A 25,516-nucleotide genomic window follows, 5' to 3' on the forward strand; every position below is an offset into this window, starting at 1 on the left:
GTCACGTCCTATAGAGGATGATATTCACAATGAAAAGAGGTTCAAGAAATCGAAAAGTCGAGAGCCAGAAGTGAGACTGAAAGCACAACCTAGTAGTCTTTTCAATAAGGAGAAAACGCCTGACATGAGTGATGAATTGAAACGTACTAAATCTAAAGAGCTTTCTTTTTCACCCTCGTCAGAAGCTTCCAGAGATGATAAGAAATACATCAAAGACAATTCAACCAGAAATTCGCCTTCACCCTCCCCTCTTACCAAGGTTCAAGAAGAAATAAAAGCTAAAAATGCAGAAGAGGCCAGAATTTGGCAAGAAAAGGTTGAAGCTAAGAAGCGAGCTAGAAGAGATATGTTTTTGAAATCTGAGAAGGAAAGAGAAAGAAAGAGAAAAGAAGACGAAGAAAAGAGAATCGAAGAGGAAAAAAGGCTAGCCATTCTCCAACAAGAAGAAAAAGAAAAGTTAGCAAAGTTGACTGAACAAAAGAATAAAGAAATTCAAGAGAAAAGGCAAATTTTGGAGAAACAATTGACCGTTGAAAATTATCCTATTGGCCTTAGACTTACTAAATTTGGTATTGAACCAACGAAGGAAGAAATTTTGGAATTTGCGCCATTGTATACTTTCACTATTGCAAATGACATTTACTTGACTGATTTACAACTCGCATTGCTCACAAGAACAGATGTTTCGATCTTGACTGGTGATATCAGTAAGCAATCCATGATTGAGGCTGATAAAATCCAGAAGTCTAAGCTCTGGAATCTTTTCTTTTCTTTGATTGGAATTGATAAATCAAAGCCAAGTTCGGATATGTCAAAGCTAATGTATGACGGTCACACAAGCTTTCAATATTTATTGATTCATTTTGTCAAACTTGATGATGTTGCGGTCTTAATTAAAGATAAATATCCAGATGTTTACTCTGTTATATGGGACAAACATAATACTTCTCACGTTGATATAGATTCTTTGCAACTGTTCTCTGATCTATCGAAAAGGCCGAAAGCTAATTTAGTCACGACAGACGAATCAGATATAATTGTTGATACTCAACGTGTACAAAATTTGAGCTTCATCCCTCCCAAGCTTAAAATACGTAAGGATGCTTTGAAGACTATTTATAATTCAAAGACCCAATTATGGTAAAATAGTTAATTTATAATTTGTATAGTAGATGTATAATAATATTAATCTTCATTGATTGTTATATCAAGTTCTGTGCGTATATTAAAATTTTTGAAATTTAATTCTTTCAGATAGTAACTGTATATATATCTCAAAGAACCCTTACAGCTTCAAACTAATATAAACATGGGTGATTATAAAAAGTAAGTCTACTCTAGGGTACATGTTAGCTTTATTTTATTCATAATTTGTATTAGATACCAGCTTTTACTAACCAATATAGAATTACGAGGTCATCGCTATATGATTCAGAATCTGAATATGAATCCAACAACGAGAATTCAGGAAACCCAATAGAGTATATGCCAAATATAGAATTCGAGTTTGTGGAAGTAGATGAATCTAATGAACCTGAACCTACTGAAATGAATGAAGCTAATGATGATATCGATGAAGCGAAAGAGAAAGAAGACGAAGAGTTTGAATTTCCATTATTTGCTGCACCATCAAGTTCTGCTCATCAAGATGGAGAGCTCTCTAAGATGGAAGAAGATGAAGAGACTAGAGGAAGAAATAAAGATAGAGTCATGAAAGTATCATTGAGAGAAGAATCAGTAGAGGTCATTAAAAATGAAAGACCTCTTTCCTATTATATGGCAACATACACAGACGAAGACAAGTCACAATTTATTGCTGCAGCAGTAACAGCTGGTGATATCTATAGTCAATTAGAAATAATCACTCCAGTGAGAGATCCTAAACCTTGGAAGTGTATTGACTTATCAAAATATAATCGTGAAGTAGAAAGAGAGATTCAGAAAAATAATGCAAAAACCAAGAGCCGTAGTAGACCTGGGAAGAAGAAGAGATTGAACATAATAGCATGCCGTGAAAGAAAACTAGAAAGAAAGAAGGTCGATAAGAAAATACAGAAAGAATTGGATGCTAAAATTAAGAAAAAGATGTTTCATAAAAGAGGTGGTAAGAAGCATAAGAAAGTCGCTAGTCTGGCCCAAAGCAAGCCAAAATATAGAACTGAATAGACATTTATATACTAGCACATGTACATTAATATATTTGGAAATTCGTAATCCATATTTCTGAACTGTATATCATTCGCGACGACTTCATGATAAAGTGAAAAACATGTTTTGGATCCTGATTAACGGTTTAGTGTGCAATGACATCTGCAACTCAAAATAAAACCGAATTGGAGGATTTTGAAGCTTTTTTGGAAGCTGGTTTCCAACCTCTTCAATTTGCAAATGATTTACTATTAGCTACAAATGATAAGGATGGTTCTGAGTTAGATGGACTAACACCATTGAAGAAATTACAATTTGATATTGATGAATGTGACAAGAGAATGGCTGGCATAGCATCTTCAAATTATGAATCATTGATGTCGAACTTTTCACAGATCGAAAAAACTAGATCGTTAGTGAATGAACAAATCAACCCACTGGTAGACAGAGTATTTAATTCATTCGAAAGAATTAAATCTGGCGTTATTCAGCCATACGAAGAAGCCTTGAAAAAAAATAATGCTCTAAAGAGAATTCATTTGACATTGAATTTACTCCGAGGTGCTGGTTACTTTATGTTCTTGGTTCAGCAATTGGAAGAAATTGAAATGCTAAATATGAACGCAGAAAATGAATCTGGCTCGAAGAAAGATTTAATCAGGTTAGCAAAGCTCCATGTACAGATATCACAATTATATAAAAGTGAAAAAGAACAAACTAATCTGAATATTAAGAATTCGAATGCCAATTTATTGTCCATTAAACTAATTAGAGATTATGAAGCTATACAAATTAACAAACAAAATTCACTTATAAGTGAATGGAGTGAATCAATATCAAACGATTTTAATCATCATGTTTCTTTTTCTGTTAATAATATTGAATTGCAAAATAAATTGATTGCGTTGTATACGTTAAACGAAAAGGAATATCTTCAAATTATTGAAAAAACAATAAACAAGCATGCACAAGTGAATTTGACACAACTTTCAAGATCATTGCAATCTCCAAGAAATTTCAATGCAATCATAAGCGAAGTAAAAGAGAATTCATCTGACTTTCTTGACAAACTAGAAAGTATTTTATCGAATTGCGATATTTCAAATGTGAATAACAAATACAGAACAGGGAACCTCTTGGCCGAAATGATTTGTAATAAATCTATTACCGGCGTATTTGATTTATACTGGCCTGTGCTATCCTATAAATTCAAGAAGAACATTGTAGCAACAATGGCAAGGGGTGGCCCTATTGCTAAAAACCTAAAAATTTATTCTGAAGGCATAAAAAACTCCATAAATGAAAACTTTAAAAACACCAGGGAATGCAATTTATTGATCGATGCAATTAACGTCATCGAAGGGTCAAAGTAGTTTAGCGCACTCATGATAAAGAATAATTATAATTTTGTACTTTTAAAGTATTTTGACTTCTAACAAAGTTGAAGCTATACAGAAATAAACAATGTATGTGTATATTTAATAAAAAAAGTACATGTCACTCCGATGATTATTGAGTAACCTTTGATTTTAATGATGTTAAAAATTCCCTGTAACCTGGTTCACTAGCAGTCTTATCTTCAACTAAACAACTTAAGGCCCACATTCTTAATGCCATCAAATCACGCTGTTGAGAAATTTCAATTGGCTCATTTGAAGAGCCTCCAATAACAACGTAAAGATTTTTCCAATTAACAGAATCCTTCTGCTCTCTAATCTTTCCAATAATTTGACGTACCTTGTAATTGAACTCAGATTCTTCAAATGAAAACTCAGGTAACTCAGTCTTACCAGTTGGTACACTATACAAGTTGTCAGTACCAAACAAATCATAAACTAAGCCTGGAACAACGTCACCAGAGACCCATAAGAATAATTCAGTACTATTATCAATCAAGTATAACCCATAATTCTCCCACGAAGCTTTGGTATCGTTTAATGGTTCAGGCAACAAAATTTCTGTGGAATTAATTGTTTCTTCTTCTCCTGTCTCTTCATTAACTTGAACAATTTGCTCTGGTAATCCGCATTCATCGCCCATGTTGTGCAATGAGTAAACAGTTGGATAAATATATTTAATTAAATGTGGTATTGGTAATGAGCTTAATAAATTCAAAGCAGCTGCCCTGTGATCAGATGGTACTCTTTCTTGCCTTAAGGCTAAATGTTTAGTTAATGAGAACAATAATAATGGCAACATTCTTAAATTAGTTGATAATTGTAATGGTGAAGACCCTGATACATTTCCTGCTACTAATTCCTTTTTGTAGACATTTAAAATATCAACTATAGATTTAACCAAGTAGTCTCTAGCGTCTGGTAAAGAGCTTGAAAACGCTTTTTCAACCGCACGATGTGTATAGTAATTTGTGATTGCTAATTGATCTGCAGAAGCAAAAATATCATCTAATTTAGTCGACGTTGGAATTGCCAAGTTCATAACTCTAATTCTTCTTTCTCCGAAGCAAGTTGAGTGTAAGACAGCTGCTTGGAAATAAACAACTGATTTGTGAATTGTTTCTTCAATAGACATCTCAATACAATAACTTTGATCTCTAGGGAATGTAGGGAATGAGCATAAATCAGAAGATCTATTAAAAAAGTTACCATAGAATGAACTCATCCTAATTCCTGTAGAACCTCTCACTCTTAACACTGCTTCCAATGCAATATCCATCGATAAATGTTCGCTAACTTCTCTAGATAACTTAGTGACATCCTCAGCTTTGGCACAAGACCAAGCAGGGTAAAAGTGAGTTTGACCTGCTGTAAAACGAGGCAAATTCGCCAATGATGCAACATCTTGGTACTTAGCGGAAGTCAAAAATAAATCGACTGTAACTTGTGCTGAATTACATTCAACTGCAAAACTCTTATAAAATTTATCAGCATTAGACAATAACATTTGTGATTCTTTTGGTTTACCAGAGTGACTAGCTTCATCTCTTAAGGATAATTTCCCTTCTCCGATATTTGGTAAAGTAGCAGTGAAACAGATTAACTTACCACCGATATTAGATATCATCTTATGACCGGCTCTCAAAGCAGGACCCAAGGCAAACTTATCATTAGCAGTACCTTCAAAATAAGTTGGAAAATCGATTAATAATTTCTCAATAGCAGATCTATTTTCGTTTAAATTAATCAACAATCCATCAGGTGACGGCAAAAATGGTTCATCAATATCAGAGACAATCAATAAATCAGTGCCATCTAAACCTTCATTGAATTTAAAGTAGTGCAAGTTGGAATCAACCCCTATGAAAGCAACTCTTGCAGTCTTATTCTCGTTTGGAATACGATCCAAACTCTCTAAAATGGTTCTAGTGATGGTACTCGTTAAACCACTATTAACTGCATCAATAGAAACATCAATAATAAAAGTATAAACAATTGGTTGGGGAGTTCTTGCCATGTATTCCTTTGGTGCCACAAATTCAACAACCGAATGGTTCAATTCAACTCTATCAAACTTGTTCTTAGCAGTTCCGGTAAGTTCATCGTAATCAAAGGCACTCGGAATATCATTTTGCAAGTTACAGAAATTACATCTCCAACGTCTGCCTTGTTCAGTCAATGTCACAAATGGGTTGATATAACCACGACAACGACGACATCTACTGATAATTGTATCAGAGGTCACAGGAATGTTTTCTGAATCGATGTGCAAGGTGTTGTAAGGTCTGACAACCAATGCCAATGGTAACTTAGACTTTTTCAAAAGAGAATTATTTGCTGGCAAAACGTTCAACGTAGATCTAAAGTACTCAGGAGGAGCATTTGAGTCTTCGGATGTAGGAACCACCACTGAATTAGCTGGTAAAACTATTGGAGGTGGAGGCAATGACAAATCAGTAATTGATGGAGGCAATTCTCTCGACAAATCAGTAGTATACAATTGATTCAATGGCAAAGCTGCAGCACCCCCAACCATACCTGGCTGTGCATATTGAGGATGCTGGGCAAATTGATTTGCAAACGAGTCTGTTCCAGGTGCTTGGTATGGCGCCTGGGGATTGGCTTGTGAAGGTGGTGGTTGATATTGTCCCAGATATTGATTAGCCACTGGTTGGCCTGCAGCTCCTCCGCCGACATTCATGTTTTGAAATTGCTGGTTAACTTGATCCACTCCATATGCTGGACTACCCGCCCCGTATCCTTGAGCTTGTTGTGGTTGACCTTGAGCCTGTTGAGGTTGAAATTGCTGGAATTGCGGGTCAACAGCAGGAACCGCCGGTGTCGCAGCATACTGTGGTTGTGGGTATGCTCTTCTTCTACTCGACATGTCTTTTTATTTGAAGTTGGTGTGTAGAATAATAGAAGAAACCTTCTATTCCATGTTATTGACGATATGAACAAACCGATTTATTCGTACGTGGTCAAAAATACAGTATGTTAATTACGCTGCATTGCACTATAAGGAGGGTGATTCAGCGTATATTTGAGTACTGATTCTGTATTACACCCTATTATCACCTAAGCGACAATTGAAACAAGTTGGGAGTGGTTCACCATATAAAGATGTTCCTAAGTTTCAAAGGCTACAAGGGGCCATTGTGATCGAATTTGCCAACTTTTGGCCCGTTCTAAATATTGTCTATATTAACTCGAACCATTCCTCAATTTCTCATTGGCATATCCCAAATTGCAAGTCCAAAACGGGACGTCCAAGGAATAGTATAAACACCTCTACATGTCTTATCCAATCCTATATATTTCACTCTTTAAAAACCCAGCATCTAAGATTAAAATAATCTACTCTTCTTTTATAGAGCGGTCGATAGAAGATGGTCGTGTGTGACACAATGCATCATCTATAGATAAGGAAAGCTGGAGGCGAAAGTTACGCTTGTTCTTCTTTACTATATTTAGTAATAATGAAGTTACATACTGCTATATTGGCTACAGCTATACAGGTGTCGATAACATCGGCATTGGTTATCCCTAATCTCCAATCAATTTTGGGGATTGACGAGTTATCAGACTCTATTAGAATTGGAAAGCAGGTGGATACACCTCAAAAAGAACACAAGGGGTTTGCGCCACTACTCAACAAGGGACTTAAAGGTGAGTTTATTCCTCACAAATATGTGATTGTATTGAAAGAAGGTCTTGATGCTGAACAGATGGAGCTGCACAAGGAATGGGTCGAAGCAGAATACAAGCTGATGGTTGCGGAAGGAGATAGTTCTGTTAACGACTTTTGGAGAAAAATTGCCAAATTGCGTCAAGACGCTACAGTAGACTTTTTTAATATCCATGACTTAGTAAGTGGTTATTCGGGGTATTTTTCTGATGCCTTGCTCGCAAAAATCCAACATAATCCTATGGTAAAGTTCGTTGAACGCGAAACTGTATTCCATACTAACGAATTTGATGTGGAAAAGGAGGCACCATGGGGGTTATCCAGAATCAGTCATCGTGAATTGACACCCACCGTCGATTATTTGTTTGATAATGAAGGTGGTAAAGGTGTTACTGCATACGTTGTCGATACAGGGATCAAGGTGGAACACGAAGAGTTCGAAGGTAGAGCGCAATGGGGAGAAGTTGTCCCATTGCCTAAGCTCAAGCTTGATGGTCATGGCCATGGTACTCATTGTGCGGGTATTATTGGAAGTAAGACATACGGTATCGCTAAGCAAGTAGATTTGGTTGCTGTAGGAGTCATGAACCTTTTAGGGTCTGGTACTACGTCAGATATTATCAAAGGTCTTGAATTTGTGGTCAATGACCATAAGGCCAACTCAAACGGTAAGAAGAAAGGATTCAAGGGCTCAGTGGTCAATATGTCAATTGGAGGAGGTATCCTGGAAGCTTTAGATCTTGCAGTCAACGCTGGAACTAAAGCAGGTTTGCATATCGCAGTTGCTGCCGGTAACGATAACCAGGATGCATGCGAATACTCTCCAGCTAGAGCCACTGGTCCAATTACTGTCGGTGCTACGAACAACAAGGATGCTAAAGCCAGTTTCTCCAACTTTGGGAGATGTGTCGATGTTTTTGCTCCTGGTGAAGACATCCTCTCTACATTCACGTGGAGTAAGACGGTGTCCATGTCGGGAACTTCGATGGCATCACCACATATCGCCGGGCTTTTGTCGTACTACTTGTCGTTACAACCTGAAGTATCCTCGCAGTACGCATCGCCAGTCGACCCACTCTCCTTAAAATCTAAATTGCTCAAGTATAGTACTAAAGGTGTCATAAATGAGTTGACTGACGGTTTGAGTCCTAATTTGTTGGCCTATAATGGTGGTGGTGGTAACTTAACTGATTTCTGGAGCCTCTAAGACCTTCCATTATTTTTTCGGTTCGGTCTTACGGTATTCCCGCAATCCGTTTATTTTTCTCCATTCATAATTTTTTTATTATAGTCTAGACTTCTAGAGTTATATCTACAACTGCTATGGTTTTATTATTAACAGTTCTAATTTAAACATTTTTACTGTTCAAGTTCTATAGTTTAGATTTATCCCACATACGAATATATGATTAAAGTTATCCTACATTCCATTTGGATTGAACGGTCGTGTGATCAAAAGATGCCCAATGATGCCTTAATGCCTTTTCAAAGTCCCTGAATGGGTCTCCGATTTCCTATCTAAGGTTAAAAGTGCATTGTGCATACGCTCTCTAAAAACATTTCCATCATCGAGCTCCAGTAGTCGTTAAATACACTATCCGCGCATATCCGTGTATTCCATGGTCACTAAGGATATACGCATCCGCTTCTCGGCTATCCTACTCCTATTTGAATAGCTTTTCACTTTCATCCTTTTAAAGTTTACGAGCTAGCTTACTCGCCTATTCACTCACCAAATTTACATGACTGCCTAAACTGTAATCTGTCTCCTCATTCTGAGGGTTCATTACTAGCTCACACTGAAGGCGGGCAGCCCACATGCGAAATTACTGACTTGCCGCCTGCAGAACATACCGCGACTGGTAAAGCGCGACTTCTAGATCGTTTATTGACCCCAGAAGAATGAATTCTAATCCTATTGTTCTATTGTTCGTATTATCAAAGTATATATTTGATGTCTTTCCCTGTAGAAAATAGAGGCTTTTGACATAACTATTTCTTTTAGATACAAATATAAGTAGACTTTTTCGTTTTTTATTTAGTTTACTAGATTAACTGGATTTTATTGTTTAAATACTAGAATTAGTTGGTCTTTAATTTGTTAATCGGGTGATTGTTTCAATATTGTTTGATATTTCAATTTTTTTTGTTTTATTCTAATAGAAGAGTTTAAAATTAAATAAGAGTAGTATTGCTGAAAAGAGTGCACAAAATGACGCAGCTGCAAAGAAGACATTCAGGTGGGAAGCAGTTCGACTCGGATATCGAAAAGTTAATTACAGAGGACGAGCCAGAAAAGAAGAGAAAATACCGTTTGGAAGATGGTATATTGTTGCTCATTCCCATTTTGATGTTATTATTGGTTTTTTTGGGACTAAAAGGAGCACGTAGCTATAAGCCTGAGATCTCATCGACTGATCAATTCAAGTTGGAGCAGGCAGAGTTAATGCATCAACTCTACCACCAAAAAGCTCACGAAGAGGGAACAACTGACCAACCTGGCATGCGTTGGAACCGTAAAGGTCCTACCACTACGAATGACGTGAGATTATTAGACGTGAGCTCGCTCAGTGAGTCGAATACTGTAACAGAAGAGATTTTGAAGTTGGATGATCATATCAAGCAGAGTAATAGACCCTCGGCTACTGCAATGGCGTCAGACACTGTCAACGTTGCATTTGACTTGAAGGAGATGATGCTGATCTCTCCTGTTACTATTTTGCTTGACGATGACGTAAGTTCGTCTCCAGAAAAGAATAAGTTTCTTGAAATTTTGTTCAAGTCACTCAGCATTAACCCCGAACCCAAAGTGGTTAATTTGTCCAAGCACCCACATCAGACCGAGATTGTGGATTACTTGCACAAATACTCCAAGCATGAATATGGGTCTTCAAATGAAGAAGTTTCCGATGATGAGGATGAAGATGAACAAGCTACCCCTACCAGGGAGATTCCTAGATTGTTTGTTGGTGGTCTTCCAGTTGGTAGATTTAACGATATAATTGATGAATTTAAAAACAATGAGTTAATTGCTCATTTAAGAGAAAGTGGTAAAGGGTTGATTAATGTTAACTAATGGTCTTGTATATTATGTATATTACTGATATTTTGAGCCATGCTACGGGTTGGTATGGGCTGTAAATATGAGATGATTGAATCGTCTTTAAAAAGTTAAATATATAAAGTTTTGGTATTAAGAAGTCGTAGATATTTCATCGTAACAATTTAGTAAAAATCTACAAGATGCGCAATTGATAATTAGCGCAATATACTTACAGGCTATATAAAGTAAGATTTTTCATATTTCAGGTATAACAAAATACCTTATTTACTTGTTGAATAGATAGATTTACAGAATGAGTGTTGGAGAGCAAAAGCTTGATACTTTATTAGCTTCAATGAACCCTACTTTACATCCGGAAACATTTGTCTTCGTTACTTTACCTAGGTCAGAGAAAACTGCTCCTCCATCTTTACAACCACAAGTAATGGTTTTCCAAGAAGCAGAAGGTTTGACTGTCATTACTTCTAAACTGTCTGCAGAAGAAATGGGTTTCGATTACGAATTTCCTTGTCGTATGATAACTTTAAATATCCATTCTAGTCTTGATGCCGTAGGGTTTTTGGCTCGTATTCTCGACACGCTAAAAAATTTGAGTATTGGAGTAAACCCTGTTAGTGGATTCTTTCATGACCATTTGTTTGTGCCTGTTAATAAAGAAGAGCTGGTATTAGAGGCATTGAAATATATGTCTCAAAAGGCAAAAAAGAGTTAGGCTTTAAATATTCCAACGAATAGTGTATATGCATTCCGAAAATGAAGACATAAGTTATTGTATTGAAAGTAATATATTTTCTTAATTAGTTATTAATTCATTTTTTTATAGATAGTGGTGGTACATGGTTAAGAGTAGTTGATTTTTGTAGCATCAATCCTAGCTTTTCCACCGCATCGTTCAACTTGCATACGCAGTCGCAGAAATATTTACTTATCAATGATATTTCAATATTCCTAAGTTATAATTAACAGAAGCAATGTGTGGTATACTCTGCCGCGTGAAAGTTGGTGGTGAAATAAACCACCCACCAATACTTACTCCTCTTAACACTGAAGGTAATCTCACTAAATGGGAAAGTGACGATCTGGAATATATTCTGAAAAATTTTATTGACGTTGATTTGCAAAACGATTTGAAACTCAATATTTCAGATCAGAACAAATTATCCAATCTTGAAGAATTAAGAAGCCTTAATTCCCAGCTAATTAAGTTGAATAATGTCATAAAAAAGACCGATCAAACAAATGCTGCTAAAATTGAAATACAAGCGAAGATCGATGAGATCATAGGAACAGAATTACAAGAAGAACACAATAGTGGCACCCTGGATATGTTCGGATCATTAATGATAAAAATAGCAAGTAGGGGACCAGACTACTTGCTGTACTTGCACTTTAAAGATTCTAATAATAGCTTCCAGTTTTTTTCATCAATCCTATCATTACGGCAACCATTTTATTCTCAACCCATACAAAATCACGACCTAATCCTACAATTCAATGGAGAGCTATATAACCCAGAATGCTTACATTCAAATGATACAGAGTTTATAATGGAACTTCTTGTTAAAAATATTTTACTGTTTAGCAGAGATGAAGGTATATTAAAGACCATAACAGAGCTAAACGGAGAATTTGCATTCACTATATACGATCTTATCGAGTCAAAACTATATTTTGGAAGAGACTACATTGGTCGAAGATCGTTGCTCTATAATATTGATGATTCTGGTTCAATAGAGGGTGGTTCTGATATCATTATCAGTTCTTTACCTCCAAGTCACAGCAATAATTTCAAAGAGTGTATTAGCAATGAAATCAAGGTAGTCAACTTGAAAGATTTAACTATAAGTAATTTCTATTACGAATCGCTTTGGGATAAGTATGGCTCGTCTAACAAGTTAGATTTTAGTCCACTTTCTAGTTTGTTTAACTTCGATAAACCCGTAGATGATAAACTTTCTAAATTGTTTGAGACCTTAAATGACGCATGCTACATAAGACAGTCTACCATACAGCCGTTACACCCAGATATAAATGAAGCAAATATTGGTATTTTATTTTCCGGTGGATTAGACTGTACAGTCTTAGCAGCCTTGATAAGTAAAAACTTACAACAAGTCCCAAATTCCAAAATTGACTTAATTACTGTAGGTTTCGATAACCCTAGAACAAATTTGAAGGCTTCCGAATCTCCAGATAGACAGCTAAGTAAGAAGTCTTGGTTTCACTTATGCAAATTGTTTAATAATGATAATTTTTCGATAAGGTTAATCGAAATTAATGTTGGTTATAAGGAATGGTTGATTAATAAAAAAAGAGTAGAAAAGTTGATGTATCCTTGTAACACTGAAATGGACTTGTCAATAGCAATTGCATTTTACTTTGCAAGTAAGTGTGAAAATGGTTTAAAATTGGATCTAAATGATACAAGCGTAACATGGGAAGAATTTGTACTAAATGAATCAAAATACATAGATGTACAGAATAACTACACGTCTCATGCAAAGGTGTTATTTTCTGGCTTAGGTGCCGATGAATTATTCGCTGGTTATTCCCGACATGAATCAGTATTCAATTCATTAGTTAAACCAGATGATTCAAATTATGAAGAACAAATGCTTGCTAAATACAAAGAATTGTCTAATTCTTTGATTTATGATATAAAAATTATTCATGAGCGAAACTTGGGAAGGGACGATAGAGTGATTTCATCCTGGGGTAAGGAATTAAGGTATCCATATCTTGATGAAAAGCTTATTAATTATGTCATTAATGAAGTTGAACCTAATTTGAAGTTATTCTTCAATTGGGAATTAGTAAAGACAAAAAAGAAAGGTGAAAAGTTAGTGATGAAACCTATCAGAAAATGGTTATTAAGAAAATTGGCTGAATACATGAAGTTGCATTGGGTGAAAGATGAATTGAAACGAGCCATCCAATTTGGAGCTAAAAGTGCAAAGATGGAAATTGGCCAAAGCAAAGTCAAAGGCACTGATAGTCTCTAAATAATATATTTCATATATAAATAATAGATAATAGATGATAAATAAGAAATGATAAATAATAAATAATAGATAATAGATAATAAATAATAGATAATAAATAATAGATAATAAATAATAGATAATAAATAATAGATAATAAATAATAGGCAATAAATAATAGGCAATGAAAATTAATAAAAGAGTCTAATACGACAGTACACAGCTGCTGGCAGCTTTAATGATGTTTTAAATCCTTAACCCATTTAGGCTCAATAACTAAACATTCACATTCAGTCAACAAATTTTCAGACCTTTCAACTACTCGGCTTTCGTCATCTAGATCAACCTTATAAACATACCCTTTCACAAAACATTTCCTTCCTACTTTTCGTGACACTTCACATTTAATTAGAACATACGTGTTTACAAAGCATGGTTGTCTATAGTTGATGTTTAAGTTAGCTGTAACTCCAGATCCTGAAGGATTGTTTTGAAACGCCAATCTGCAAGTCAATTCATCTAACATTGTAGCCAATAACCCACCATGTATTATCTTCTGATGGCCTGATAATTTGTGGCCCAAGTGAAAAAACGTATATGCTCTATTATTATCCTGAGGACCAAGCTTCTCAATATCATTTTCTGAATTAAGGTATCTATCATCTATCATGTACATGGAATCACCTCTATAATTAATTTTGCCGCTACCAACAAGCGTTTCTCCCGTAAGTACCGGCCAGATATTCTCTTCTAGTAGCGGTGAATTATTGTCTCTTGTGTGCTTTTCACATTTTTCCAAATAAGATTGATAAATTGGGTGTGTAATAAGTTCATGTTTGACATCTACTTGTAAATCTCTAGTCATCTTTATTATATTAGGATTTATCTGAATTATATTAAAAGGAATAAATCTTGATAATGTTGAGATAAAAACCGAGTTTGTTCTCATGCTCGGCTTTTACTACAATTTGCAGCTGATATGCATTTAACTCAGAGCCCCCACAATAATAATTATGAACTCAACAATTTTACTCATATTCTACATAATGTCAAAAAACTAAATTATCATTCAAATGTAAGTCATTTTAACTAACAAATGAAAACAAAAGAACTTAAAGAAACAAAAGATATAAAAATTGTTTAACCAAGCACAGATTGGTAAACGTTCTGGAATGTCAGTTTAGCATTTCTATCGATAACGTTTCCATGACACATAACTATTTGTTCAAAATCCCAATCATAGATAGCTTTCAAACCTTTTTGAGAATTGGGATTAGCACTATTGGCTATGCGGCTAACTAACCAATTTCCGACTTTACTATAAGGCTGAAGGTACCTAGTAAAGAAGGACAAACCAAAATGAGGTAAGAAATTGTCTGGATAGCCAGTCAACGTAGAATACTGCTCCAACGTAGCTTTACCCGAAGTTGATCCAGGGATACCTAGATTTACAAGAATATCAGCCTCAAACATTATCTTCGAATTCTTGTCAAACATCACCAAGTCCTTATTGGCGGAATTCAGTAAATAGACGAATTCAAGATTATTCAAAATTGCTGGACTCAGGATGCCGACTTTTTCAGATAATACACTTTGATCAACTAGTGTATTGCCAATATCTTTAGTAAAGCGGTAATCAATTGGGCATTCCAACCCTAAATCTATTGACTCCAGCGCAATAATTTTGATATTAGGATAATTAGCCTTAAACGATTTAGCTGCCAAATTATGTTCATTATTTGGAATAATAAGGTATGCAATGTTGAATACACCACTACTATTACCTGTCAACAAATTTAATGCCTTTATAACTTCGTCTCCGTAAGGAATGGGTGACCATACGATAATTTCATCGCCATACTTAATTAATGACATTCTAGCACCAAAATTAAATACTTTAACACACGAAAACCCGCATGATGTAATAACTATATTGTCTGTCAATGAACGTGAAACCGTCTTCAAAGGGTTAGGATATCCCATAATTGTCTTGTTGTTAAGATACAATTAGTGATTATCCCTACCGCAAAAATTGCTCGGCATATTTATTACCATAATGATACAATATACGGTAGATTTCTTTTTTGTAAAAATATACACTATGTAGTAAATTAATAAAACTATAATTACAGATATATGAAAACAAGCAAATATGCTTTTCAGGTAATTAATAAATAATGTTGTTCATTTCAATGCGCTTTTGAATACACTCTTGAAAGCACCTTTAGCATCATTCTCAATAATGTTACCATGACACATTACAATCTTCTCGAAATCCCACGAATTGTAGATCGTTCTTAACCCTTTTTGAGAATCAGGGTTACTTGTCTTAGTAACTGAATTGGCAAGCCAGTTTCCTACCTTGCTATTGGGTTGAAGATACCTAGTTAAAAATGAGCGGCCCAGGTGTGGTCTGAAATTCTCCGAATAACCAGTAGATGTAGAGAATTGCTCCAATTTGACCTTTCCTGAGGTCGTACCTGGAACCCCCAAATTGAAAAGCAAATCAGCTTCGAAAAGGATTTTGGAATTCTTATCAAACATGACTAGTTCCTTGTTTGCATGTACTGGTAGATATACAAATTCAAAGTTATTTAAAATAACTGAGTCTTGGATTCCTATTTCTTCTGATAATACACGCTTATCAATTAGCTTGTTAGCTACCTTCGACTTAATTGTGTAGTCAATTGGACAGTCTGCGCCCAAATCCACCGTTTCCATTGCGATAATTTTCATATTAGGATAGTTCGATTTGAATGATCTAGCAGCCATTGTATGTTCTTTATCTGGAATAACCAAATGTGTGATATTGAATGCACCCTCGTTGCTTCCTGTTAATAATTCCAATGCCTTAATAACCTCATCTCCGTAAGGAATTGCAGACCAAACTACAATATTATTATCGTAATTAAACAAAGCCATTCTAGCTCCAAAATTAAGAGTATTAACTCTAGTAAAGCCACATGATGCAATTACAATATTGTTAGTCAATTTCCTAGAAACCGCTTTTAATGTTTTCGGATATCCCATAGTAATAATCAATTAGAGCTTAAAGTACCTTAATTAGCTGAGGATTGAATGCGCATTTCTACAGTCATCTTATAGTCGAAATTTATTAGTAATCTATTGAGACTAAAATCATTTACAAAAGATCTAGAAGATCAGAATTATTAGAATGCGATGCAGTTTTATTAGTAATTATGCCTTTTCCTGTGTTGTTCGGTGTTAATACCATTGATGAGGTGAATCCGGGCGGATAGTTTGTAGTTTGTGGTGTATGTCCCATTTCAGTGTTCCAATTGATAGGCGAAGTATTTGAGATAGCCTCGGCATTTTGAAACTCATCGAATTCATCATCATCTTCTTCTTCTTTTTCTCCTTTTGAAGGTTGATTAAAAGTTCCATGTAATGTATTCAAGAGAGCTGTATTGTTAGTGTTGGTATTATTGTTAACCGCACCAAAGGATAATGGTTTCTTAGGAGCTACCTTTTGTTTAGGTTTCAATGTTAGTGGTATTGTGGTTTTTGGTTTAAGCGTAGAATTTTGTACTGGAGACTTTGTTTCTGTAGGTTTTCTAGTCGGTTGCATTATATTTTTTGTTTGAGGTGCACGAGTGATCTGGTCCTTGTCACCTTCATTAAGTTTTTGAGTATTAATTAATGATTCGAAGTTGCTGACAGGGGTTGCAACTGATGCATCTCTAGTATTCACGGGCAATGAATTTATCTTGCTTTCGATTATTTTAGTTTGGATTTGTTGAACCATTTTCATATATGTCTTGAACTCGGATTGGCTACAATCATTACATCCAAACGTTAATTTAAAGCATTGGGGTAAGACAGACTCTACAATTGAATCCAAGTCTAAAGACACATGTTCACTCTCGCATAGTCTGACAAAAAACTTAAGAACACTTTCAATTATCTTCTTATTACGACTCTTCAAATTCTGTAAAATTGGTAATAATTGTTCGCATACAATCACTTTATCTATAATCCTCTTATCTATCAACATTCCAAATGTATCTACCGTAGCCAATTTAGTTGACAAAATGGTAGTTGTTTTAAACACCTGACAGATCAATGGAAACAATGTGTTTTTGATGTAAGGAAAATCCAACTTTTCAATAATTAAATTCAATTGATGGAGGAACAATTCTTGTAATTTAATTTGCTCTTGTTGTTGACTAGCTTCAGTAGGAGATGAAGTTAAGAAAAGAGAAAGAGACTGCTTAATAACAGCAGATAATTGTTTCTCATTTAATTTAGATACTAATGTAGGTAAGTTTTCCACTATATTTAACCGTATTTTCACTGACGCATTAATGAGCTTATTAAATATATCCTTTTGATTGGACTTTTTAGTTTTTGATTCATCCTTAAAAAGGTGTTCATAAATTCTATCCTGAAATGTAAGGCTAGAAAGTTTTGAACCAATTGAAAGTGTTATTGCAAGAGAATGCGAAATTGCTTCATCTACATCAGCTTCAATCTGTTTAGAATTCAACAAGCTTAATTCGTTTATGATTAAATCAATCATTAATGGTAAAATCTTCAGTGTCTTGAATCCCGATGGAAATTGCTCCAATAAAGTGCTATTAGTTGTTTTATCAGTTTGCAAAAGTCCTCTCATAAAAACAAGTTTCTCGTCTGTTGATTTAGTAGAAAATTCGTCAATAAACCACATGGCTTTAATCATACTACCATTGAAAAAATCCAAATTTATAAATTGATCAATTGTCAATCTATCGTGAGGGTATCTAGCTAAAATTTGTGAAAATACATGGTAAAGCTTATCTGGCACAGATTTTAGTAAGTATTTTAGTTCGCTGGCTCTGTGGTTGTAGAATTTATTCTCAAACTTCCTAAATTCTGTCTTGAAATCTGAAATGCTATTGGAATCAAAACAGTTAATTAAAGAATCGCCATTATTATAAACAAAATAAATTAAACATCCCAAGGACCAAATATCATTTGCGGGGTCTAGTTTCTGCAGACTATCAACTACTAATTCTGGTGCTGTGAAATTTAAATTAAGATTTGCAAATGGTACTACGGAAGAATTATTCATGATAAAGAAATTATCTCTTTCCAGTGGCGATATTTCATTCAAATTCTGTAGAAACCTAAAGCCTGATAATTTCCAATCTCCCTGGCTATTTATAAAAATCGACGATGGTTGTAAATTAAGATGAATTATTTGACAATAGTTGTGTAGAAACTGTAAACCCTTTGCCATTTGTAAAAGCCCCTTCTGTATACTCAATTCATCCAAATCCTTTGATATGTTGATTGTTAGCAAATTATCCGTCACTGCCTCAGACACAAACAAGAATTTCAGCTTGGTTTCTTCCAAAACCTCAAAAATCGTCAAGATCTGTGGATGCTTCAACTTGGCTAGTTGACTAATTTCAAATTTAAGAAGTTCATAGCATTCACTGATAATCACTTTAGGATTCTTAGTATTTGAACTCGATGCACATATTCTATTTATTTGAGCTTCAAATTTTGATTTGTCAAATATAAATACTGATACCGCTTGACCCGATGTCTTATGTTTTGCAGGGTAAATATACCATGGCTCCGAGACAAATGATGGGTTCTCCAGAACATTGTATATTGCTCTGATCCCTGTCTTAAATATGGACTTGAACATCACCTGCGTTACTGGTTTTACAGCTAGCTGATCTGGAGGAATGTTAGTTTTATGATTAATTATTAACCTGCAAATTACTAAATTTTCAGCACTCACAAATTCAGTGATAATTTATTCCAATAGGAAAAGTACTGACAATTCTACTATATATTCTACACTTAAATATTAACTACAAGATGGAACTTTTAGAAGAAAATTACACTCATTCAGCAGAAAGACTAGATAGACCATCTCAATATTTGATTAAGAAAGCTGTCCGTAGACAAAATTTCGAAAACTTAAATCGAGCCTTACACCTGAAAACAGTTTACGTTGGCAATTTATCACATTTCACTAGTGAAGAACAGATACACGAGTTGTTTCTGAAATGTGGAACAATTGACAGAATTATTATGGGGTTGGATAGAAACAAATTGACCCCTTGTGGATTTTGCTTTGTCATATACAAAAGAGAAGAAGGGTCATTAAATGCAATGAAATTCCTTAAGGGAATAAACTTGGATAGTCAGGTTTTAGAAATTGATTTGGATCCAGGTTTCCGTGAAGGTAGACAATTCGGTAGAGGTGTTTATGGTGGACAGGCCAGTCAAGAAGGCAAACAAGACAATGGATTTCACAGAAAGAGATTTGAACATAGAGGAGGTTTTAGGGGAAGAGGAAGAGGAAGAGGTGGTTTCAGAGGTAGAGGGGGGTTCAGAGGTGGAAGAGGTCGTGGTGGGTATAGAAATCAGAATTCGTCTAACCCACAACAAGATTCATCCGTTTATATTCCATCCAGTGATCCGTCATTCAAAGCACCAACAACCTTCAATCCAATAGCAGATATGAGTAATGAGAATCAGGAACAATGGTAAAAGTAGCTATAATAGTTCTCGTTTATAATGTATATTAATAGAAGTATTTTAAGTAATTTGCACCCATGTCATAAGTGAGCTCTACATAATAGCAAATAGCATCTAAGATTTAATACACTTGAGATAGTCTTCGGAAGTAAAGGAGCTCACGATACACCAATTCTCCTCGTAGCAAGTTTGGGATACCATCGAACCGTTTGCACAATTTGGTACTTTAGGAGACATTCTGTACTGCAAGTCTGAATACAATTGATTGAATTCGATGTTGGATTGATTTTTCAAGTTAGTGAGAACAAATTTATGCCAGAAAGTAGCATTCAATGGTGAATTGGTTGGCCATTCTCCATTAGGATCATAAACTTCTCTTGCTGAATATTCGAATTTCCAATCCGGTTCATTGCCACCATTAATGAATGTATCATTAAGTTGTGTGTAGTAATTATAAGAATTCAAAATATTAAAAGATTCATCTTCAACTTCATAATACCTCCAAGATGGGTTATTGTCGGTTAAAGGCGTAACAGATTGGGATACCCAAGACATATTAATGACATCTTCAATTTCCGTTGTATTAGAAGAATTGGAAGAATATAAAATATGGAACTGATCTCTATGAGTGTGGCCATAGAATATGTTTGCGATGGTATAAGGAGAAAATCTCTCAACAATCTTAGCAAAAATTTTAGACTGTATAGGTAATGTATCTGCATCGCCCGATGGTATGTGAGCTAGTATCCAAACACGCTGGTTATTAGCTTCACTTTCAACTAATTCATCTATAAGAAATTGCCATTGGCCAAAAATATCAGGGTTTTGCAGCAAATTGACATACGACCATAAATTTTTTTGGTAATAACAATTCGAATTTAATGAGATTACTTTTAAACCACGATTAGTCACCGTGGAGAACCCAGTATAGTGACTCTTGAGTTGCTGGGATTTATTTGCAGCTAGCCATCCATTTGAAATCCACAAATCGGCCATTAAATCAACATTCCACTGATACAGGTTATTAAAATCATAATCAATTGGGGACAATTGACCATATGGGAAAGTATCATGGTTTCCCAAGCTTGGAAAAATTGGGATATTTTCCAAATAATGTTTCATCAAACTAAATGTTTGAATTTCTTCGTATTTAGTGGTTTCGGGGTCACAATGAATAACATCGTGGTCTACCAAGTCACCAGTAAACAAAGCAAACTCAAATTTATGTTCTTTATGAGCTTCACTAATTTGCTTCAAACTGCTATTAATTAAAACTTCAGGTGAATCACAAAGATATCCTCCGAAAGATGTGGCAGGTAACAAGTTGAAATTATAACCTCTAGTCTTTGGGAAATCATAATAATGTCCCTTAACATATTCGTCATCTTCATATCGGGCCTCTGGATAAAAGGAGTATTCGATGTCCTTTCTGCTTTGCATAGATGGATCGAGTTTGGAATAAGCATCCGTAAAATTATAGTCTTTACTGCTTAGTTCGTCATTGTAAGCCTCTGGTAAACAACATAATGCAGTGGTACAGTTACTTTCACTTCCAACTTGGTATCTCGATTGAAAATGGAAATCAGTAAAATGTAATACATTAAATTTCTCTGGACTATCGTTGGAATATTGAGGTTGTGAAAAGTGTTGTGGCTGTTTTGCTGGCCATTTTGCTTCAAAATTATATAACGAGTCAATGTCTGGAGTTTCTGGTAAATCGCAAGCCTCATCATTTTTGTAGTAACAGTAATATTCTAAATCCAAATCACTAGAAACATTAAATAGCTTTAGCATGTGAATAAAATCATTGTCGAAAAAATCTATACTCTTGCTATCATGCAAACCAGAATCATACTTATCAACAGCTACCTTTGAGGTCTCATCCGAAGTTGTGATGAAAAAATCCACATTATCACATTTGCTTTCTTTATTCTTATTCAGGATAATACAATACTTGAATAACAATAAACTAATCAAATGCTGTTTCTCTGGTTGCTCCTGGACCAACGACTGACTGTAACGTATTTTATTCTTACACTTATCACAAGACGATCCCTCGATTGTTAAATTCTTCAAATGGGAATCAATAAAATTCAAATCCTCAATTGGTAAACTCTGATATACTGAGTCAATCAAATTCCCATCTCTCCGGTTCAATTGCTTACTTATTGATTCTATACCTGGTATTAAGTGACCCCATACAGTTGCGGTTGCGAAAACTAAGCAGTACGTAAGATATTTCAATAACATCAACATTTTTCGTCTTGGAAAATTACCTGTGGCCTAGGTTTGCAAAATATAGAATGAAATAAAGGATCCTAGGAAAATATATTAGTATATATGTAAGTTTCGGTTCCTGCTTATAAGTAGTAGTCGACTTGCAACATATTCGGTTATTTTGCGTTAACAATAAAGTTAATGCATTCTCAAATTTATGAGACCACATGTTCCATCAATTCATTTCGCCCGGTTTAATCTTCTTACCATACATCAAAGTTTTCTTCGTGTCTACTATATTGTTGCTCTATGAATCCCAACGTAGCTATATAAGCTTTGATCTTCCGGATATATCTTTTGTATCCATCCTTGTGCGTTTCCTGGTTTAATAAGTGCATATTAAAGGAACCAGGAACCCTACGAGAATACTTACTCTCATATAATTGAGCAAAGAATATGCACACGGATGTTTTCTATCATTTGTATGCAATATTGTCTTTTTTTTGGCATGCATACTTACTATTTCGTATTAATGAACTTACTTAAACTGCACTACATTATAGTCTTAGGAAGGGCCACACATCATTATTTTCAAGTATCAATTTTATGTAATTACGCTCTATAGGTACATTATATTGTTGATACAGCACTTATAGAAGACTCCTTTGGCATATTGTACACTAAGTATATAGAAGTATTCGTCTTCCAAGTTGACATACCAAGATATATGGTAGTGTGAAAACCACTATCTACATAACCGTTCGAGGTGAAGATAAGGACCTTACTGTACACATTAGACACAAAAAAAGCATAAAACTGGAATATACTGTATTACAAAATGTCACAGGCATCCAGGAAGAAGTTATTATTGATGGGCCGCTCGGGTTCAGGTAAATCTTCGATGCGGTCAATAATTTTCTCTAATTATTCAGCATTTGATACCCGAAGACTAGGAGCAACAATTGATGTTGAACATTCCCATTTACGCTTCTTAGGAAATATGACGTTGAATTTATGGGACTGTGGGGGTCAGGATGTGTTTATGGATAATTATTTCACCACCCAGAAGGATCATATATTTAAAATGGTTCAGGTGCTCATACATGTATTTGATGTTGAGTCTAAGCTGATTAATAAAGATATCGAAATTTTTGTAAAATCGTTAACAAACCTACAGAAATTCAGCCCAGATGCTAAAGTATTTGTATTGTTACATAAGATGGATTTAGTACAGATTGACAAGCGAGATGAGTTGTTTGTCATCATGATGGAAAAATTGCAGAAGATCTCAAACCCATACCAGTTCAAGTTGGTAGGCTTGCCCACATCCATATGGGACGAGTCGTTGTACAAGGCCTGGTCGCAGATAGTGTGTTCGTTAATTCCCAACATGAACGTGTATAATAACAACTTGATCAAATTCAACCAGATATTGGATGCCGAAGAAATCATCTTGTTTGAGAAGACCACCTTCCTCGTAATTTCATCGACCACCTCAATCGCACAACAATTGAAGCAACAGAATAGACTGCATCTTGAAGACGACAATAATATCGACACCACAGCCCTAGACCCCAAGAGGTTTGAAAAAATCTCGAGCATAATAAAAACCTACAAGCAATCCGTCACCAAACTAAGAACAAATTTCCACAATTTGGTCATAAGAGGCTCCAAGGGCAACCAGTTCTACATAGACGTACTCACTGATAACATGTTAGTTATGATTATTCTCAAGGATAAGGAAGATGAAACTAGCTATGTTAACACTCACGAGGAATTAGCGGTACTAGAGAACATAAAAGCCGCTAGAAAGTGGTTTGAAAAGATTGAAACTACCAAGTGATATATTCCTGTCTTATTTTGTAATATAATGGACTTATTTATTAACTTAACCTATGTATTGTAGTCCTAGTCGTATCCCGTAGCTCTCGATCACGTGTATCGTTTATCATTGACAGAATTTTTGTTATGGAAGGACGCGAAGTTCAGCAATATGTATACGATGAAAAGATTAATCGGTACGAAATATTTAATTTACTGGTTCATTAAACTTAATTAAGATAACTTGCTAGGCTTAAAATCTCATAGGTTAGTCTATTATTGGTTTGGTCGTTGAATAGTTTTTGCTAGTAATATTTTCGTTTCTTAATTATTTAAATTTCAGCCATGGGTAAATTTGTCCAATTGATTTCTCATCCAAGTGAGTTGAAAGCTGTCATACAATTGTTGTATTTCAGAAAGCCATTACATCCACAAGATGAATCGAAACAGTCACAAGCATCAAAGAGATGTTACGAGTTGTTAAACGTAACATCGCGTTCTTTTGCTGCTGTTATTCAAGAATTACACCCAGAATTGAGAGATGCTGTCATGTTGTTTTATTTGATTTTGAGGGCATTAGACACGGTTGAAGACGATATGTCTATTGATCCAGAAATTAAGGTTCCATTGTTGAGAACATTTCACGATAAGTTGAATTTGAAGGATTGGTCTTTTGATGGGAATAGTAAGACCGAGAAGGACAGATGCGTGTTAGTTGAGTTTCCATGTATTTTAGAAGAATATCACAAGTTGAAGGAAGATTACCAAGATATAATCAAGCATATTACTAAAGAAATGGGTAACGGTATGGCAGACTACATCTTGGATGAAAATTTCAATGTTAACGGTGTGGCCACCATCAAAGAATATGATTTATATTGTCATTACGTTGCAGGTTTAGTGGGTGAAGGATTGACCAAATTAATGGTTTTAGCTGGTTTTTCTGACAACAGCCTTGCCCAAGATAATTTTGCGAAATCGGAATCTATGGGCTTATTTTTGCAAAAACTAATATCATTAGAGATTACCATGAAGACTTGGAAGACGGAAGATCATTCTGGCCTAAAGAAATCTGGGAAAAACATACGCCATCTTTACCGTCATTTCATAAAGATGCATCTTTAGAAAGTCAAGAACGTGGTTTAGCTTGTATTAACGAATTAGTCTTGAACGCATTATGTCATGTTAAAGACGTTTTGACGTATTTGTCCTTAGTGAGGGACCCTTCATGTTTCAATTTCTGTGCTATACCTCAGGTGATGGCTATAGCTACTTTAGCCTTAGTCTACAATAACCCAAATGTTCTTCATGGAAATGTTAAAATAAGAAAGGGTACTACATGCCATTTGATCCTTAATAGCCGTACTTTACCAGGGGTTGTAAAAATCTTCAAACACTATGTTCAAGCAATTAATCATAAGTCATCTGTGCAAGACCCAAACTATTTAAAGATTGGCATTAAATGTGGTGAAATTGAACAATTTTGCGAGTTGATGTACCCTTCAGAAAACGCTATTCCAAAAGGTGTAGTAAAACAAAAGCAAGAGATCAACCACAATATCTTAGAGAGAGCCGGTGTTGACGATCAAGTTGCTGAAACTGTTAACTTAGAAGAAACTAAATGTAATTTAGCTGTAGGAATAAGTCTTTTAATCGTTGTTGGTGCTATTACTTATTTTGTATATTAATTGATAGCACATTC

At 35.0% G+C, this 25,516-nt stretch overlaps 16 protein-coding genes across 16 annotated transcripts; 10 read left to right on the plus strand and 6 right to left on the minus strand.

Moving 5' to 3' along the window:
• Positions 1 to 124: 124 nt before the first annotated feature.
• On the plus strand, positions 125 to 1,144 carry AC631_04388 (uncharacterized protein; the record flags this gene model as incomplete). Its single annotated transcript, XM_015613217.1, has 1 exon — positions 125 to 1,144. The coding sequence occupies one exon, from the start codon at positions 125 to 127 to the stop codon at positions 1,142 to 1,144; it is 1,020 nt and encodes a 339-aa protein (XP_015465934.1).
• A 341-nt stretch (positions 1,145 to 1,485) lies between these two features.
• On the plus strand, positions 1,486 to 2,166 carry AC631_04389 (uncharacterized protein; the record flags this gene model as incomplete). The annotated part of the gene is made up of 1 exon (XM_015613218.1): positions 1,486 to 2,166. One exon carries the CDS (start codon positions 1,486 to 1,488, stop codon positions 2,164 to 2,166), a length of 681 nt encoding a protein of 226 aa, XP_015465935.1.
• A 137-nt stretch (positions 2,167 to 2,303) lies between these two features.
• Positions 2,304 to 3,521, plus strand: AC631_04390 (Golgi transport complex subunit; the record flags this gene model as incomplete). The annotated part of the gene is made up of 1 exon (XM_015613219.1): positions 2,304 to 3,521. One exon carries the CDS (start codon positions 2,304 to 2,306, stop codon positions 3,519 to 3,521), a length of 1,218 nt encoding a protein of 405 aa, XP_015465936.1.
• Positions 3,522 to 3,657: 136 nt separating this feature from the next.
• SEC24 (COPII subunit) lies at positions 3,658 to 6,432 on the minus strand (the record flags this gene model as incomplete). The annotated part of the gene is made up of 1 exon (XM_015613220.1): positions 3,658 to 6,432. One exon carries the CDS (start codon positions 6,430 to 6,432, stop codon positions 3,658 to 3,660), a length of 2,775 nt encoding a protein of 924 aa, XP_015465937.1.
• A 592-nt stretch (positions 6,433 to 7,024) lies between these two features.
• PRB1 (Prb1p) lies at positions 7,025 to 8,440 on the plus strand (the record flags this gene model as incomplete). The annotated part of the gene is made up of 1 exon (XM_015613221.1): positions 7,025 to 8,440. One exon carries the CDS (start codon positions 7,025 to 7,027, stop codon positions 8,438 to 8,440), a length of 1,416 nt encoding a protein of 471 aa, XP_015465938.1.
• Positions 8,441 to 9,445: 1,005 nt separating this feature from the next.
• On the plus strand, positions 9,446 to 10,309 carry AC631_04393 (uncharacterized protein; the record flags this gene model as incomplete). The annotated part of the gene is made up of 1 exon (XM_015613222.1): positions 9,446 to 10,309. One exon carries the CDS (start codon positions 9,446 to 9,448, stop codon positions 10,307 to 10,309), a length of 864 nt encoding a protein of 287 aa, XP_015465939.1.
• A 280-nt stretch (positions 10,310 to 10,589) lies between these two features.
• On the plus strand, positions 10,590 to 11,009 carry AC631_04394 (ACT domain-containing protein; the record flags this gene model as incomplete). The annotated part of the gene is made up of 1 exon (XM_015613223.1): positions 10,590 to 11,009. One exon carries the CDS (start codon positions 10,590 to 10,592, stop codon positions 11,007 to 11,009), a length of 420 nt encoding a protein of 139 aa, XP_015465940.1.
• Positions 11,010 to 11,268: 259 nt separating this feature from the next.
• AC631_04395 (putative asparagine synthase) lies at positions 11,269 to 13,299 on the plus strand (the record flags this gene model as incomplete). The annotated part of the gene is made up of 1 exon (XM_015613224.1): positions 11,269 to 13,299. The coding sequence occupies one exon, from the start codon at positions 11,269 to 11,271 to the stop codon at positions 13,297 to 13,299; it is 2,031 nt and encodes a 676-aa protein (XP_015465941.1).
• A 214-nt stretch (positions 13,300 to 13,513) lies between these two features.
• AC631_04396 (uncharacterized protein) lies at positions 13,514 to 14,143 on the minus strand (the record flags this gene model as incomplete). The annotated part of the gene is made up of 1 exon (XM_015613225.1): positions 13,514 to 14,143. One exon carries the CDS (start codon positions 14,141 to 14,143, stop codon positions 13,514 to 13,516), a length of 630 nt encoding a protein of 209 aa, XP_015465942.1.
• Positions 14,144 to 14,418: 275 nt separating this feature from the next.
• On the minus strand, positions 14,419 to 15,261 carry AC631_04397 (uncharacterized protein; the record flags this gene model as incomplete). The annotated part of the gene is made up of 1 exon (XM_015613226.1): positions 14,419 to 15,261. The coding sequence occupies one exon, from the start codon at positions 15,259 to 15,261 to the stop codon at positions 14,419 to 14,421; it is 843 nt and encodes a 280-aa protein (XP_015465943.1).
• A 201-nt stretch (positions 15,262 to 15,462) lies between these two features.
• Positions 15,463 to 16,308, minus strand: AC631_04398 (MBL fold metallo-hydrolase; the record flags this gene model as incomplete). Its single annotated transcript, XM_015613227.1, has 1 exon — positions 15,463 to 16,308. One exon carries the CDS (start codon positions 16,306 to 16,308, stop codon positions 15,463 to 15,465), a length of 846 nt encoding a protein of 281 aa, XP_015465944.1.
• Positions 16,309 to 16,420: 112 nt separating this feature from the next.
• AC631_04399 (uncharacterized protein) lies at positions 16,421 to 18,934 on the minus strand (the record flags this gene model as incomplete). The annotated part of the gene is made up of 1 exon (XM_015613228.1): positions 16,421 to 18,934. The coding sequence occupies one exon, from the start codon at positions 18,932 to 18,934 to the stop codon at positions 16,421 to 16,423; it is 2,514 nt and encodes an 837-aa protein (XP_015465945.1).
• Positions 18,935 to 19,110: 176 nt separating this feature from the next.
• AC631_04400 (uncharacterized protein) lies at positions 19,111 to 19,788 on the plus strand (the record flags this gene model as incomplete). The annotated part of the gene is made up of 1 exon (XM_015613229.1): positions 19,111 to 19,788. The coding sequence occupies one exon, from the start codon at positions 19,111 to 19,113 to the stop codon at positions 19,786 to 19,788; it is 678 nt and encodes a 225-aa protein (XP_015465946.1).
• Positions 19,789 to 19,890: 102 nt separating this feature from the next.
• Positions 19,891 to 22,032, minus strand: AC631_04401 (uncharacterized protein; the record flags this gene model as incomplete). Its single annotated transcript, XM_015613230.1, has 1 exon — positions 19,891 to 22,032. The coding sequence occupies one exon, from the start codon at positions 22,030 to 22,032 to the stop codon at positions 19,891 to 19,893; it is 2,142 nt and encodes a 713-aa protein (XP_015465947.1).
• Positions 22,033 to 22,831: 799 nt separating this feature from the next.
• GTR1 (Rag GTPase) lies at positions 22,832 to 23,836 on the plus strand (the record flags this gene model as incomplete). The annotated part of the gene is made up of 1 exon (XM_015613231.1): positions 22,832 to 23,836. The coding sequence occupies one exon, from the start codon at positions 22,832 to 22,834 to the stop codon at positions 23,834 to 23,836; it is 1,005 nt and encodes a 334-aa protein (XP_015465948.1).
• Positions 23,837 to 24,159: 323 nt separating this feature from the next.
• On the plus strand, positions 24,160 to 25,502 carry ERG9 (bifunctional farnesyl-diphosphate farnesyltransferase/squalene synthase; the record flags this gene model as incomplete). Its single annotated transcript, XM_015613232.1, has 2 exons — positions 24,160 to 24,751; positions 24,838 to 25,502. The coding sequence occupies 2 exons, from the start codon at positions 24,160 to 24,162 to the stop codon at positions 25,500 to 25,502; spliced, it is 1,257 nt and encodes a 418-aa protein (XP_015465949.1).
• Between the last annotated feature and the right edge of the window lie 14 nt (positions 25,503 to 25,516).

The sequence above is a fragment of the Debaryomyces fabryi genome (assembly GCF_001447935.2).
Source record: "Debaryomyces fabryi strain CBS 789 chromosome Unknown contig00117, whole genome shotgun sequence".
Taxonomy (NCBI): Eukaryota; Fungi; Ascomycota; class Pichiomycetes; order Serinales; family Debaryomycetaceae; genus Debaryomyces; species Debaryomyces fabryi.